This window comes from Pseudophryne corroboree, chromosome 8, assembly GCF_028390025.1.
Source record: "Pseudophryne corroboree isolate aPseCor3 chromosome 8, aPseCor3.hap2, whole genome shotgun sequence".
NCBI lineage: Eukaryota > Metazoa > Chordata > Amphibia > Anura > Myobatrachidae > Pseudophryne > Pseudophryne corroboree.
Window position 1 is genome coordinate 455,980,070 of NC_086451.1, and position 15,697 is coordinate 455,995,766.

Sequence of the window (15,697 nt, forward strand, 5' to 3'; positions counted from 1 at the left end):
TTCCTGCTTACTTGCTACTTGTATTGCTAACGCTGGTTACCTGAGACTGTCGTTTAGTAGCCATAACCAGCCTGCTTTAATCGTGCACAAGTTCCTGCGTACCTGCTACCTGTATTGCTAACGCTGGTTACCTGAGACTGTTGTTTGGAAGCCATAACCAGCCTACTTCAATTGAGCACTTGTTTCCTGTTTACCTGCCACTTGTAAATTTTGTTAGGAAGATAAAATGGAGTTAGATCCTGTATATGTGTGTGTTGTCATTGTGTCTGAGAGGTAAAGCAGGTCTGCCGCTCTGATCACCCGATCCTGATTTACATTAGCATCCCCACAATTTACTTTAAGTTTTCGGCACCGTGAATGTGTTTGTTTGTGGGTGGACATTACACTAGCATATAAGTTTACTAGCACCTGAATTAGTGTTGTTTGGTTGTTTTATTCCATCAAACAATAAATACCAGTTTTGACCTTTTAAATCTAGCTGTTGGTGTCCGTGTGGTTATTTCATAGTGCTAAGCTAGCTAAGTTATAAATGTAAGTGTGTCACAATAAAGTTATGGGTGACTTAAGAAGGCAGAGAGCTGCATAGGCTCGAACCCACATAAGCATCCTGAGTTTTTGGGACTATTTGGTTGATAGGGCAGGGCTAGCCTTAGTGATGGACAGGTTGGGGCCATGTGACCCAGTTGGCCTATCAGGGTATATAGTTGCATGACTGGCAGCCATCTTCCCCTTGCCATTTTGGATGCCCTCCCACCCGCCCTTTAATTTTGTGCTCTTGGTTCGCTCTTGGGCCTCACGTTCAATTTATTAGTCGGCTTTGATAGCCAGATGGGCGGAATGTCGCTACCAGCCAGCGGTCAAAGTTTACATGAGTGGTCATTGTGGGGCACCCCCTTTTGGTAAGACGGCGAGTGTGGACTACGGACGTTCCCGTGCGGTTTTGTCTAAGGCTCTGCTAGAGTTAAGGGGGTGAGTCCTGCACAGTGCGGGTTATGTTTTAGGAGGCGGTTGTGAGTCCCCTCCTGGTTTAATTGGTTTTATTATAGTTGACTAGTGCTGGTGAGTTAGTAGCGCCTTTTCTTTGCCATCCTCCAATATTTAGTTTAAAATCTAGGTCATCAAACAATAAATACCAGTTTTGACCTTTTAAATCTAGCTGTTGGTGTCCGTGTGGAAGTTCTAAATGTAAGTGTGTCACAAAAAAGTCCATGCAGTTCCTGAGTCGAGCAAGTATGCTTCCTATAGTACAAACTGACTGTAGTGTTTCCTGCAGGTTCAGATTATGATAAGGATCTCTGTGGTGAATTCTGCAGGCACGAGTGGCAGGTCACTTTGGGGTGTTAGGCTGCGGGAGGTTTTCACTTAATGGGACTCACGAGTCTGTGTCCCTCTCTGGCTGGCTATGGTGATCTCACAAGTACTGGCTGGCAAACAATCAGTCACTGACTTTCCCTCAGCTGCCGTTATAAATCCCTTTGACAGAAGTGATGATGCAGTGCAGGTGTAAGTTGCTTTCCCGGCTCACAGGAGACCGATTACAGGTGTGCTCCCATTGCTTAATGAGGTCCGGCAGTAGCTTACTTAGCCCAGCAGCGAAGACAGAGTTCACGCTCCCTGGCTCTTCTTCTGTGGCTTGCCCTCCATGCAGCACTGCTCTCCGTGCCTGCCGCAGATCGGGGCCATAGGCAGCTTCACCGCGGTGTGAAGCTGTGCTGGCGCTCCTGCCTCTCCAACAGCGCGATCTCTCCAGCGCGGCCCTGGGTCTCTCCGCGCCCTCCGTCCTGTCTCCTTAGGGAACTCTGACGTTCACTCCGCCTTTCTCCTTTCCCGCTCTGCCAGCCTGTCCTCTCCGCCAATCACAGGCATCCAATCTTCCCACTCTGCCAGTGGCTGGCCGGGTCCCGCTGTCTGTTGCGTCCTGTCACTGATACACAGGGTTGCCAACACCGTGCAGCTGTCTGCCGGGGAGCCACTGGTCCAGTAAAATAAACAATGGGGCTCCATGCACAGTGTGTAAGGTTGCAATTACCAGGGTGCCACATGATTCATCTGACCACCCCATACTTGCCTATCTGACCCTCTCCACGAGGGAGAAAATGCTCTGTTCCTGGACTTTCCTGGTAATGTATGATTGCCATCACCTGTGGTGAGCTAGTTAATTGATAAGAAAGGTGTTTCAGCACAGGTGATGGCAATCATACATTACCAGGAAAGTCCAGAAACAGAGCATTTTCTCCCTCATGGAGAGGGTCAGGTAGGCAAGTATGTCATTGGCTCTGTGGTGGTTTTGTCATGTTCTTGAGGAAACTGGCTATTGGGCCCACACACTGATATATTAGGCCAATATCCCAGAATTCCTGCAGATAACTGTATATGTGGACAGAAAACGATACTGAGGAAATGATTGGTTTAAAGTGTACTCCAGAATGTGCCTCAGTACACAGTACATGTTGATGAAGTTACCGACTAATATACCCCATGATAAAGGGTTGAGGGATCTGTAGCCCTCTCCAACCATCTAACCACCCTCCCCCCAATGGTGCCACCGCTGTCAAAGTTTGTGTGCACACAGACACTGAAACTTTAAGAAATGGTCCCCCCTTCTACATCAAAGGCTTTCTCAACAGAAAGTAGAAGGTGCCAGTGACACAGCGCTCTGCCATTACCATCACCAGAAAGGAGGTGCCGGTAACACAGCGCTCTGCCGTTACCATCACCAGAAAGGAGGTGCCAGTAACACAGCGCGCTGCCGTTACATCACCAGAAAGGAGGTGCCGGTGACACAGCGCTCTGCCGTTACCATCACCGGAAAGGAGGTGATGGTGACACAGCGTTCTGTCATTAACATCACCCACTAAAAGGATGTGCCGGTGACACAGCACTGTGCCAGTAGCATCACCAGAAAGGAGGACGCGCAGTGCTCTGCTATTAGCATCACACACTATGATGAGCACACAGCTCCAATCCCTTAAGCTGGAGCCACAAGCGCCCATCCCCCAAGCTGGAGCCACAAGCACCCATCCCCCCCAGCTGGAGCCACAAGCACACAGTGCCCATCCCCCCCCAGCTGGAGCCACAAGTACCCATCCCCCCAGCTGGAGCTCCAAGTACCCATCCCCCCAGCTGGAGCCACAAGCACCCATCCCCCCAGCTGGAGCCACAAGCACCCATCCCCCCAGCTGGAGCCCCAAGTACCCATCCCCCCAGCTGGAGCCACAAGCACCCATCCCCCCAGCTGGAGCCACAAGCACCCATCCCCCCAGCTGGAGCCACAAGCACCCATCCCCCCCAGCTGGAGCCACAAGTACACAGCGCTCATCCCCCCCAGCTGGAGCCACAAGTACACAGCGCCCATCCTCCCAGCTGGAGCCACAAATACACAGCGCCCATCCTACCAACTGTTGCCACATGTACACAGCTACATTTCTACTACAGTCCACTACACCACAGGTTCTCAAACTCGGTCCTCAGGACCCCACACGGTGCATGTTTTGCTGGTCTCCTCACAGAATCACAACTGAAATAATTAGCTCCACCTGTGGACCTTTTAAAATGTGTCTGTGAGTATTTAATACACCTGTGCACCTGCTGGGTTACCTGCAAAACATGCACTGTGTGGGGTCCTGAGGACCGAGTTTAAGAACCACTGCACTACACTGTGCAGCAGGCATTCCCAACCACGGTCCTCAAGGCACACCAACAGTGCAGGTTTTAGGGATATCCAGGCTGCTGCACAGATGGTTAAATCAAAATAACTGAGCTACTAATTAAATCACCTGTGCTGCAGCCTGGATATCACTAAAACCTGCACTGTTGGTGTGCCTTGAGGACCGTGGTTGGGAATGCCTGCTGTACAGCATACTTGCCAACACTAATACTTGCTCCCTGATTGTCAGGGAGACTCCGTGAAATAGTAGCAATCTCCCCAACTCTCTGAAGAGTCTAGAACCCTGACTGCAACTGAACCAAATTATGAAGCTATTTTACACTTGGGGGAAAAAAATAAATCAAATGGGATCATCAGTGTCATTTCCCTGCAATGATTATTAGACACAATGATCCCTTTGGCTACATGTATTCTTGTGGAACTACTTGCTAGTAGAACACAATACATGAACAAGATCTAAAAAGTACCACTGTTTGTCAACAGTCAGATCTTACTGAGCAACAATCCTACAACGGAAAAGTATGCATATACTTTAATGTCACACACACACAGGTGTTGCTTTCGCAATCTCCCTTAAATACTTTTTCAAAATTAGGCAGTAAGATGTACAGAAAATATCGTTGAAGAGAGGGAGCGTGAGGACCAATCACAAGGTGCAATCAAGAGACTCAAACCTCCAATTAATGTTGTTTAATAAAATTAATTTGCTGGTTCTTCATTAGAGAAGTAGCAGAGGCTCAGGAGGAATGTTTGCATATACAGTAAGCTTGCGAGCAGGGCCTTCCTACCTCTATGACTGTTATTACCCAGTTTTTATCTTTGTTGTGTTCAATTGTAAAGCGCAACGGAATTCGCTGCACTATATAAGAAACTGTTAATAAATACATAAATACACAGTAGCAGACCCTGGGGCACCGGCTGGTGTTTGGAGTTACATCAACAATATATTTTCCTATCTGATAATCCAGCTATAAAAAGAAAACTAAAGAAAGTTGTAGAAGAAAACACTAAAATAAATGCTTGTTTTATTCTTTATGGAATTAATAAATAAATAAGTTCTATACATAATTGAAAGCAGTTTATTGAAAGAAAAAAGATTATTTTCCGAAACTGAACTCATAAAACTTCAATAGAGCTTTAGCTAGCACGGCTGCAAAATTAGGGCGTTCAGCACTTTCCCGAATCCACCTGGGAAGCTCAATTTGAATGGCATCGACTTCACCAGATACTTTAGAGCCATGGGTGCCCACAATATACCCTCCAGTGAAATAATTACCACCATTGGGCCCTGGATTGGAAGGTGAGGGAACACACACATAACTAGAATTCTGCTCTTCTATAAGTTTTCCCAAACTCTGACTCCCTCGAAGCAAATTTTCAAAAGTAGTATCCCGCCGTCTTCTGGATAAGGCATTTATTGAGCTGTCAGATGCAGAGAACTTTCCGGAATCTAAGTTTGCCTTGGAAATTAGATAACCAAGCTCAATCCATTGCTCGGCATGTGCTTGGCCGTGGATATCGATGAGTAGACCGTTTGACATACGAGACTTTGCGGCATGGATAAAACCCATGAATTCATCCCAGGCTTGATCTGCTTGAGGAACACCAAAGGCTGCCTCATCTTTGTCTCGGTTAGGATCCAACTTAGACCTTGATAAATTATTAATAATAACATGAGGACAGTAACCAGAGGTCAAGCGACAGATCTCTTTGGTCAAGGCCAAAGCCATTTCTTGAGTATATAGATCCTTTACTGTTGTAATCGGACAATTAACGGAGTCTGTTGCTGTTCCTGAGGGACAGGAATGTGTATAGGAGCACTTTCTTGTAGCTTTGTCCCAGCACCCGGCGTCTCGGGAAGGAATTGAGGAAGGTAACAATGATCCTCCATGTGGAACGGTCAGAATGAGACTCATGTTCCCAACCTGGTATTCCGTGTACTTGTTTTGGCCAAAAATGACCTCTTGGGCGTCACTTGCAATAAGCCAGGAGCATAGCAGGAAACTCAGCCACATCATCCTGCAAACAGTGTGCTGTCCTCCTATAAGAAAACATATTGGATTAATGACATTCTGCAAAGTCATGCAATGTATTATGATCTTTGTGTTTCAACTCAAATCTAATTCAGGGCTTATTCAGGTTTGTTAGCAAACCAAAAGAGCACACTAATGGCAAAACCATGTGCACTGCAGGTGGGGCAGATGTAACGTGCAGATAAGAGTTATATTTGGGTGGATAACAGTATATTGTTTCTGTGCAGGGTAAATACTGGCTTCTTTATTTTTACACGTCAATTTAGATTTCAGTTTGAACACACCCCACCCAAATCTAACTCTATCTGCAAATGTTACATCTGCCCCACCTGCAGTGCAACATAGGGGTATGATTAGATGTTGCCCATAGCAACCAGACTCTACTTCTCATTTATCAAGCACCTTCTAGAAAATAATACCTGTAATCTGATTGGTCGCTATGGGCAACATCCCATCTTAAATATAAATCCCATCTTAGTAAATTTACCCCATAGTCTTGCCCAGTTGCTTGCTTTTTTGGTTTGATGACAAACCTGAAAAACCCACTCAATCGTCAACTAATCCTCATTCTCTGTTTTAAAGTAGATTGTAATACAACACACCATAGCTGCTGGTCAGATCATATGAACTAGTTTTGTGGGAGGCAGCACAGAGTATATCAGGAGATAAGTGATGCGTTACTGAGGACAGGGATGCATGCAACAGAGGCAGTGACATGATGTGAGGAAAGAAATGGCGATAGCAGGAAGCCACAGGCTGAGCATTATATAGTGGAAGGGGCAGGGTCCCCCAGCAGCACAGAGTATATCAGGAGATGAGTGATGTGTCAGTGAGGACAAGGCTGCATGTGACAGGGGCAGTGACATGATGTGAGGAGGGGAATGGAGGCAGCAGGAAGTCACAGACTGAGAGTTATATAGTGGGAGGAGCAGGGTCCCCAGCAGCACAGAGTATATCAGGAGATGAGTGATGTGTCAGTGAGGACAGGGCTGCATGTGACAGGGACAGTGACATGATGTGAGGAGGGGAATGGAGGCAGCAGGAAGTCACAGACTGAGAGTTATATAGTGGGAGGAGCAGGGTCCCCAGCAGTACAGAGTATATCAGGAGATGAGTGATGTATTAGTGAGGACAGGACTGCATGTGACAGGTGCAGTGACATAATGGTGGGAGGCATATGGGTGGTGCAGGGTTCCTAGCAGGAAGCCAAAGACTGGGAGGTAAATAGTGGAAGGAGCAGGGTCCCCAGCAGCATATCAGGAGATGAGTGATGTGTTAGGACAGGGCTTCGTGTGACAGGGTCCATGATGTGAGGAGGGGAATGGAGGCAGCAGGAAACCACAGACTGAGAGGTACAGTATGTAGTGTAATGAGCAGGGTCCCCAACAGCACAGAATATATCAGGAGATGAGTGATGTGTCAGCGAGGACAGGGCTGCATGTGACAGGGGCAGTGACATGATGTGAGGAGGGGAATGGAGGCAGCAAGAAGACACATAGTGAGCGTTATATAGTGAATGAACTAGGTACCCTAGCAGGACAGAGTATAATGGGGGTAATGGCATTCTGTGACTAGGGGAATAGGCAAGTGGGAATACGTTATGAGAGCTACCAGGTGACGCTTATACAATTACCCAGCAGTCCTTTAGCCTCCTGCTATGCTAGACTTCACCTTTTGCAGCTGCCTTTCCTGGGTTAATTTAGGTCCACCCCATACTCAGATGCCCCCAGGTCTTATGGATGGACAAGGCAGCTATTGGAGGCTGGGCAAGAGTAAGGTATAGTGCGAAGAGGCGCTCACAGGATGCAACCTATACAGACTGCCCGGTACTCAATCTGATATTTCTAACAGAGTGTATGTTAGTGCAACAATGCACAGGATGGTATTAGCAACTAAACACAAACTGCATATGAATGCAACAATGAACAAGATGGTATTAGGAACCAAACACAAACTGTATATGAATACAACAATGCATAGAGTGGTATAAGCAACTTAGTACAAGCAATGAATAACTTAAGGAACTTGGTAGAGCAAAGAAAGGTAATGATAAGATAACTTAGCTGCAGAAGTCCCCTGGATTCCAGGTAAGGCTGGAACTTGTCTGGATGGACTACCAGACTATCTCTCACATACACAGTCAGGAGCTCAGGTGATACAGGTAATGTAGTCAAGAATCTGGCAGGACAGGGCGCACAGGAATCAAACAGGACTGGGTATCACAAGTAATAAAGTATCACTAACTGCAAAGGTTCAAGATACCACCATAGGACAGGGACCGGAACCAGTTACAAACAGGAATAAGAACCTATAACCGGCCCCTGGGTACAGAGCAAGCTGGGTAATAAAGAGAGTAAGTCCCAATCAGGATAACAGAAACACAGATTAACTACAGCTGGAGACTGCACAGGCCACACATACAGGAGACAGGCTGCATTTACACAGACCCGCCAAAGGCGGCCCGCAACAGTGCCCCAAACAAGTACATAAGAAAATCTGGGATGCTAACAGAAACACAGCAGACTCACAACATAAGAACATAGGGGGTAATTCTGAGTTGATCGCAGCAGCAAGTTTGTTAGCAATTGGGCAAAACCATGTGCACTGCAGGGGTGGCAGATATAACATTTGCAGAGAGAATAAGATTTGGGTGGGTTATTTCGTTTCTGTGCAGGGTAAATACTGGCTGCTTGTTTTTACACTGCAAATTAGATTTCAGTTTGAACACACCCCACCCAAATCTAACTCTCTCTGCACATGTTATATCTGCCCCCCATGCAGTGCACATGGTTTTGCCCAACTGCTAAAAACTTTCCTGCTGCGATCAACTTGCATTACTATCCAGGCTTGTTTAGCATTCATTCCTATTGCCGTTTTAAATCCATCAGTCAAAGCCGCAGATGATTGGTGACTTTGATAAATCGCTCCTTAGTAAATCTGTCGGAGTGTTAGATACATTCTACTAAAGAGTGTATCTCATGCAATATAGCAGCTGGGCTTCCATCAACAAAATTATCTTTATGGTCACTCGAGTCCAAATTTTTTTTGCATTTCCAAAATAAATAATGTAGAAAATATTCCTTAAGCTCCATAAGTCAAACTTTTTAGTACCTTGAATTTGTTTACAGCAATTTCAGATAATTTGGTTATTAATGTCTATACACACAGTGCCGGCTCTACCATTAAGCAACTCTAGGCAGCTGCCTAGGGGCCGCTGCCACTGGGGGGGCGCCACTGAGCCCACCATAAAAAAATAAAACGAAGGCTCTCTCTATTGGTCATATCTCCCAACATGACCCTCTCCAGGAGGGACAAAATGCTCTGTTACTCGATGTCCCTTTTAATTTATAATTGCCATCACCTGTGCAAAAACACTTTTCTTATCAATTACCTAGTTCAACACAGGTGATAACAATAATAAATTATGAGGGAAGTCATATTATAAATTGATGGCACTGATATGTGGCATATTTTATAAATTTGAAGGTGCAGGGGCTGTGTGTGAACTTTTACCTAAAGGGGGGTACACACCTAGAGATGTGAGCTTAAATTCTAAGCAATCTGACTACATTGTTGAGAAATTAAGCATACATCGCTCCGTGTGTATAGCCCATAGCGATTCACGGCTGTGCGCTTAGTTATCGCTGACTCTAGATTGGCCCCGTGTGTACCCACCCCCTTAAGGCACCAAGAAACCGTGCACCGTCCCTGTGTACGCATCAACACAAAAGTCTTGTTTTACAGTTCCACTTCACATACAAAGACAGAGTGAGGCACACATTGTATACAATCACATTTAAAAACAACTTTAACAGTAACAGCACTTTCCTACGCAGCTTTGTGACAAAGTCCACACTGCATACACATCAGGAAGGGAAAGCGTGAGTTGTTGTCTACAAAGACATATGATAGTTACTAAACATAGAGACATGACAATTACCAAAGGGCAGTGTGGCATATTATCTGCTCACCACCACACATCAGACGCAGATCTCACCAGCACTTCCTGCAATACACTGTCACATTATCAACCACCGGTTCAGGTACCAGAAAAAGAGACACGTTGGACCTGTACATAAAGGGAACACTTGGGGGATAAGAGGCAGCCGGAGCAAATTTGCACTTGGACAAACAATTGTGTAAGATAAGTAAATGCAGTTTACTTGTTGCTTTTGTAAGTAGCACACAAATACTGGGGAGCCCCATTTTTACACTGTGATCAGCTAGGATGAACCCCCTTCCAAATCTCAAACTGTCCCTTTGTCCCCCACAGCGCAATCATGTCTTTACAAAAGTCAGTTTTTTTTCCGTATGAGTCCATTTACAGGGCGAATACTGACCTTCCTTAGACAGAGGCTGAGATGGAACTGCGATCTGACCTTCCTTACACTGATGCCAAGATGGAACTGCAATTTGCAGCTACTAAACTTATAAGAAGACAACAGCTGCTAATGTCTCCATGCTGTGCTTTCAGACCGCCACGTTTGTGAAACTATTTATCTCCTTTTAAAAATACAGTGAAGGTTGTGTAGTTAATAATTACTATACTCTGGAGGCTGAAATCAATCTTGCACGTGGAATACTACCAACAATATACAACATGGGGGCAATTCAGATCTGATCGCAGCAGCAAATTTGTTAGCTAATGGGCAAAGCCATGTGCACTGCAGGGGGGGGGGGGGGGGGGGCGGGCAGATATAACATGTGCAGAGAGAGTTAGATTTGGGTGGGATATTTTGTTTCTATGCAGGGTAAATACTGGCTGCTTTATTTTTACACTGCATTTTAGATTTCAGTTTGAACAAACTCCACCCAAATCTAACTCTCTCTGCACTTGTTACATCTGCCCCCCCCTGCAGTGCTAACAAATTTGCTGCCACGATCAGATCTGAATTAGGCCCATAGTTAAGTGCAACTTGCTAATCAACTTTTTCTGCTTTTCCATAGAATGAACTATGGGCCAGATTCAGACCTGGTCATAGATATGCGTAAAAACGTACATCTACAATCAAAAACGCTGACATGCGGGGGGACGCCCAGCACTAGCCGGCCCGCATGCCAGGCCCTACCTCCCCCTCGCACATGCGAGAAAGCATCGCTGCCTACGCATCCTAGCTGCAGAGGCAAGCGGCTACCCATCATGTTTTTGGTCACGTAGCCGCCGTGACCGCCCCAGCAATGGTCCGGACACGCCTGCGTTGTCTGGACCACACCTCCCCAACGCCGTTCAAATGCTGCCGTCATGCTCTGCGACTGCCTGTCAATCAGGCAGATGCGATCGCACCAGTGAAATGCTTTCGCATCTCACTGCTTGTGCACGTGCAGTGCGGCCGCTGTGCTTGCGCACACCACATAGGGCTTCAGCCTGCGATCAATGCCGTTGCAGTGACCAGGTCAGAATTAGGCCCCAATTGAAGAGAGAATTATCCCTTATCCCAGGGTTTCCCAAATTTAGTCCTCAAGGCACCATTACAGTGTAGGTATAAAGCATACTGTATCCATGCTTGTGCACAGGTGCTAAAATCAAACTGAGGTACTGTACCCATTAAGACACCTGTCATTTAACATGGACTTTAAAATTGGGGGGTAGATTTACGAAAGCTTCTAAAAGTGAAGAATGGTGTTATTGCCCTTAGCAATCTATCATTTTCTAGGATGCGAGAATCTGGTTGCTATTGGCAACACCACTTCACTTTTAGAAGCTTTAGTAAACCTACCCTGGTACCTTGAGGACTAACAGGTTGATGTGTCAAGCAGTGAAAGGAGCGGAGAAATTGCTCAAAGCAACCAATCAGATTCTACCTATCACTTTACCGAAGGTTCTTGATAAATGCTACCTCTAAGTTGATTAGTTGCTATAGGCATCTTCCCCACTAGTCACAATTTTCCACTCTTTCAATGGCTTGATACATCAACCCCTGAGTCTGGGAACCACCACTGATGACCCAACAATTATTATTTATTTATTATCAGTTATTTATGTAGCGCACACATATTCCACAGCGCTTTACAGAGAATTGGCCATTCATATCAGTCCCTGCCCCAGTGGAGCATACAATCTATATTCCCTATCACATGCACACACAGACACATTCATGCTAGGGTTAATTTTTGTTGGGAGCCAATTAACCTACTAGTATATTTTTGGATTGTGGGAGGAAACCGGAGTACCCGGAGGAAACCCACGCAAGTACGGGGAGAATATACAAACTCCACACAGTTAGGGCCATGGTGGGAATTGAACCCATGACCTCAGTACTGTGAGGCAGTAATGCTAACCATTACACCATCCGTACTGTCAATTAAGTCTATTATGTTTTATGTAGTAGGCAGCCATTTTTTGCACATTACTGTTAAATCTTTATTTGGTCTAATTTAGTACTCTAAAGTCCCTATTTTTGGTTCATGGCAATAAAATCATTATTTATAATAAATATTAATGTCACAAACAATTTGAAATATTATGGCAGTCTGTTACTGGGACAGCGGTGGAGCCTGGACGATACTTACCACGTACGTTTTATTTCCTAGAAAACTACAACTTTTAAGAAAAATCTCTTATCTCTATTCTGTATCTACTACTATCATGGGAAATAAAATACTGTATAAAACCACTATGGAGAGTATGTATGGAGATTCTATATACTCTTAGTTAGAGCTCAATCCATGGCCATGTTGATATGCTACAGCCAGGGAACGTGTTGATCATACAAGTCCTGTCTGTATTGTGTCTGAAAGGGAGATCTAATTCGTGGAAACTTTCTAATTCTATCTGAAGCACTTGTCCTTCAACTATACATTCACCTATTGCTGGCAGTTATGCTACGTTGTAGTGACCAGTAGCAGATCTTTATATATCTGCTTTCTTTACAAACTAACCTCCTCAGAACTCTCTGTGACGACGGACGGAGATCAGTATCAGACAGTCAGTGATTGACAGTCAAATGCCATTTGGAGGCAGGACGGAGACGGCTTCCATTTTTCCAAACGTGTTGCAACGGAGGAACAAGGATCTCCATCAGAGAATTCCTGGCCTCTCGGCCCCATGGGTAACGCAGCTGGCCGATGGTATTGAAGAATATCCAATACTGTGTCCGCGGATGCAATACGGATCAGTAACGCATGAAGGAGGTGAGCAGCCTCCATGCCCTCAGCCATTTACTTTAAACGCACACATACCGACTTCCGGTTCCAGCGCTTCATGGAGTAGCAGCCCTCTCTGCTAGCTCTGGCGCCTGCTGCTGCTTACCCTGCTTATCGCCGCTTGCGGCGTCTCTTCTATATCCCGCTTGCTACCCTGACAGCCTCTCCCTACTGAATGGAGAGGTTCTTGGTGGTGGGAATGCCTGGCAAAGCACCCCGCTCCAAGTCTTAAGCTGGCCACGGGTCAGCTCCCAAGATGGCCGCAGCTGCTCATGCATAGACTGATGAAACAGTCTCTGCTTCTCACTTGGAGGGACACTTACAAAAACACTCTGCCAAGCCCCCCTGCCTGCTGTGGCCCCTGATTTGGTTGCTGGTCCCCAGCTCACTTACACATACATTGTGAAGGCTGTTAAAAACACTGTACAGCCTCTACTTCAAGATCAGGCACATGCTACAACAAGCGGTGAATGATATCAAGAGCTAATGCAAGCAACTTGCTGAACATGTACTACAGGTTGAACATACTGTTGGGGAAAATTTTCAGAATATTGTAGTACTTAAGGATATTGCTGGATGCCTACAAAAGTCGGAAGCACAAGTATGGGCAAAACTAGATGATCTCGAAAATAGATTGCGCCGAGATAATTTGCACCTTATTGGTCTGCCAGAGACGGTCTGAGGCCCCGCCCTGTATCACTTCTTGCATGAACTCCTGAAAATGACAGATGTTTGCGTTGTCTTCGTGACAGAGGAGTCACACAGAATGGGACCAGCCTGCTACTCCTCTTCTACCTCTAGACCCAGAGCTGTAAATTTCCTCCACAAAGAGGCAATCTGGTCCAAAAGAAAGAAAGATCTCTCCTGGGAGGACTCCAAGATCTTGATATTTCAGGACTATTCTCCAGAACTTACTCGGCTCAGGAAGGCCTTCTCTCCAGCGTGCTCCAGACTTGTCCAGAATGGCCGTAAGTTTGCACTTATGTATTCGGCACGTCTGAGGATGTTCGACAGCAAATTCTTTTAGGGAATTTACAACTCCTGTTGATGCTGGAGCTTGAAGCTTATCGGTCAGAGGAAACGCCACCAGATGTTGATGCTACCTGAACCTCCCTCGAGACTGTTTTATTCATGGCTGCTTCCTCTCCTCTTTGGATGCGTTTGTCCCGTTTAACCATATTTCCCACGTCTTTTAACCTGCTTGAAGTACTTTGGGACGTTCCATTAATCGACATATCCTTAGGGATGATTTCTGGGTGATGTATATTCGTTTTACATCTCCGAATCCCTCTGATCCTTTTGTGTTTCCTATATATGTTATTACTGCTTACATATATGTTGGATCATCCCCATTTTACCAGTGGTGCGCGCGCCCCGTCCTCGGCGGCTGGATGTTGGATTGTGCGTTGCCTGTTGTGTTGCCATGCAGACGACGCTGGTGACTGGTGTATGCGCCGCAGCAGCGCTAGCGGCAGGGTGGCGAGTCTCTGGGGTGGGAGCCCAGTACATCCATCCATACACACACCAGCTGGCAAAGGCGTAGAAGCACATACACAGATAAGATTTTTCTTCTCGCTGCTTACCTGGTCTCCTGTGCTTAGTATATATTGACAATAAAAATATTTACTACCACAGCGGTGTGCTATCAGACTGGTAGCGGAAGTGATCAGGTGCATGGAGGAGGCCGGGAGTCGGGAAGCGGCATCAGGTGGAGCGGAGCTGTGTGCGCAGCTGTGGGCAGAGTTCAGCCGAGCGGGGGATCACTGATGCGGGCCAAGTACAGCGCTGTGTGAGTGTGTGAGAGAGCATTGCCAGACCGTTTCTGCTACCCCTGCTTGTGGAGTGTGTGAGCAAGCAGGTGTGTGAGGCACACACTTACGTGTGTGTGTGAGGTACACACTTGCGTGTGTGTGAGGCACACACTTGCGTGTGTGTGAGCAAGAGGGAAGGGTGAGTGCTGCTGCTGGGTGAGTGACTGAGGGTGCGCTGCTGGGGGTAAGAAAGAGTGTGAATGCTGCTGCAGGGTGAGAGTGAGTGAGAGAGTGCTGCCAGGGGAGTGAAAGTGTGTGAGGGCTGCTGCTACAGGGAATGAGTGTGTGCTGCTGCAGCCACAGCCTGCATGTGTGAGGTCTGCGGTCTGTGGACGAAGTATGAGCCGGAAGCCGGGTGAAAAGGAGGTGCAGAGAGCTGGAGCAACTGCAAGGACGAGTATCGGTGTCGCAGGAGAGGACCCACTCAGATAAGTATTGATTATCTACTTTATTGTGTATTTGATTGTATTGGCTATTTAGTTTGTATTGTTCTCATTGTTCTTCCGAGAGTCTCACTCAGTGCGTGTCGTGCAAGATGTATGCGCACCTGGAGCAGCCGTGAGTGAACGGGTGCCCTGGAAGCTCAGGTAAATGATCTAGAGCAGAGTGTTACGCGACTGAGGGATAGTCACAATCTCGAGTGAAGTTTAGATAGAACGGTAGAGGAGTTGCAGGGGGATACACCGGTAGACGAGGATAATCAGGTAGCCAGTTGGGTCACTGTTAGAAGGAAGAAAAAGAGAGGGAGGCACGACATCTCGGATCTATCAAACCCGAACAAATTTGCCCGATTGGATGAAGATTTGGTGGATGATAGCGAAGAAACGACGGAGCTGGAGGAGACTGCTCCCTCTGGCTCAGATGGGATGAAAGCTAGAGAGGCGCCCAGGCAGATGGTGGTGGTAGGGGACTCTATCATCAGGAAGGCAGATAGGGCAATCTGCTACCGGGATCGTGATCGCCGTATCGTCTGTTGTCTCCTGGCTGCTCGGGTATGGCACATCGTGGACCGGGTAGATAGATTGTTGGGAGGGGCTGGGAAA

The 15,697-nt window shown here is 46.6% G+C and overlaps 1 protein-coding gene across 1 annotated transcript; it reads right to left on the bottom strand.

Annotated features, from left to right (window-relative positions):
• Nucleotides 1-4,732: 4,732 nt before the first annotated feature.
• LOC134949624 (uncharacterized) lies at nt 4,733-7,781 on the bottom strand. The gene is made up of 2 exons (XM_063938332.1): nt 7,760-7,781; nt 4,733-5,708 (listed from the first exon to the last, which is right to left on the bottom strand). Exon 2 carries the CDS (start codon nt 5,683-5,685, stop codon nt 4,765-4,767), a length of 921 nt encoding a protein of 306 aa, XP_063794402.1. The 5' UTR covers nt 5,686-5,708; nt 7,760-7,781; the 3' UTR covers nt 4,733-4,764.
• Between the last annotated feature and the right edge of the window lie 7,916 nt (nt 7,782-15,697).

Excerpts from the sequence above, each read along its gene's own strand:
- LOC134949624 (XM_063938332.1), bottom strand. The coding sequence starts at position 5,685 with ATGATGTGGCTGAGTTTCCTGCTATGCTCCTGGCTTATTGCAAGTGAC.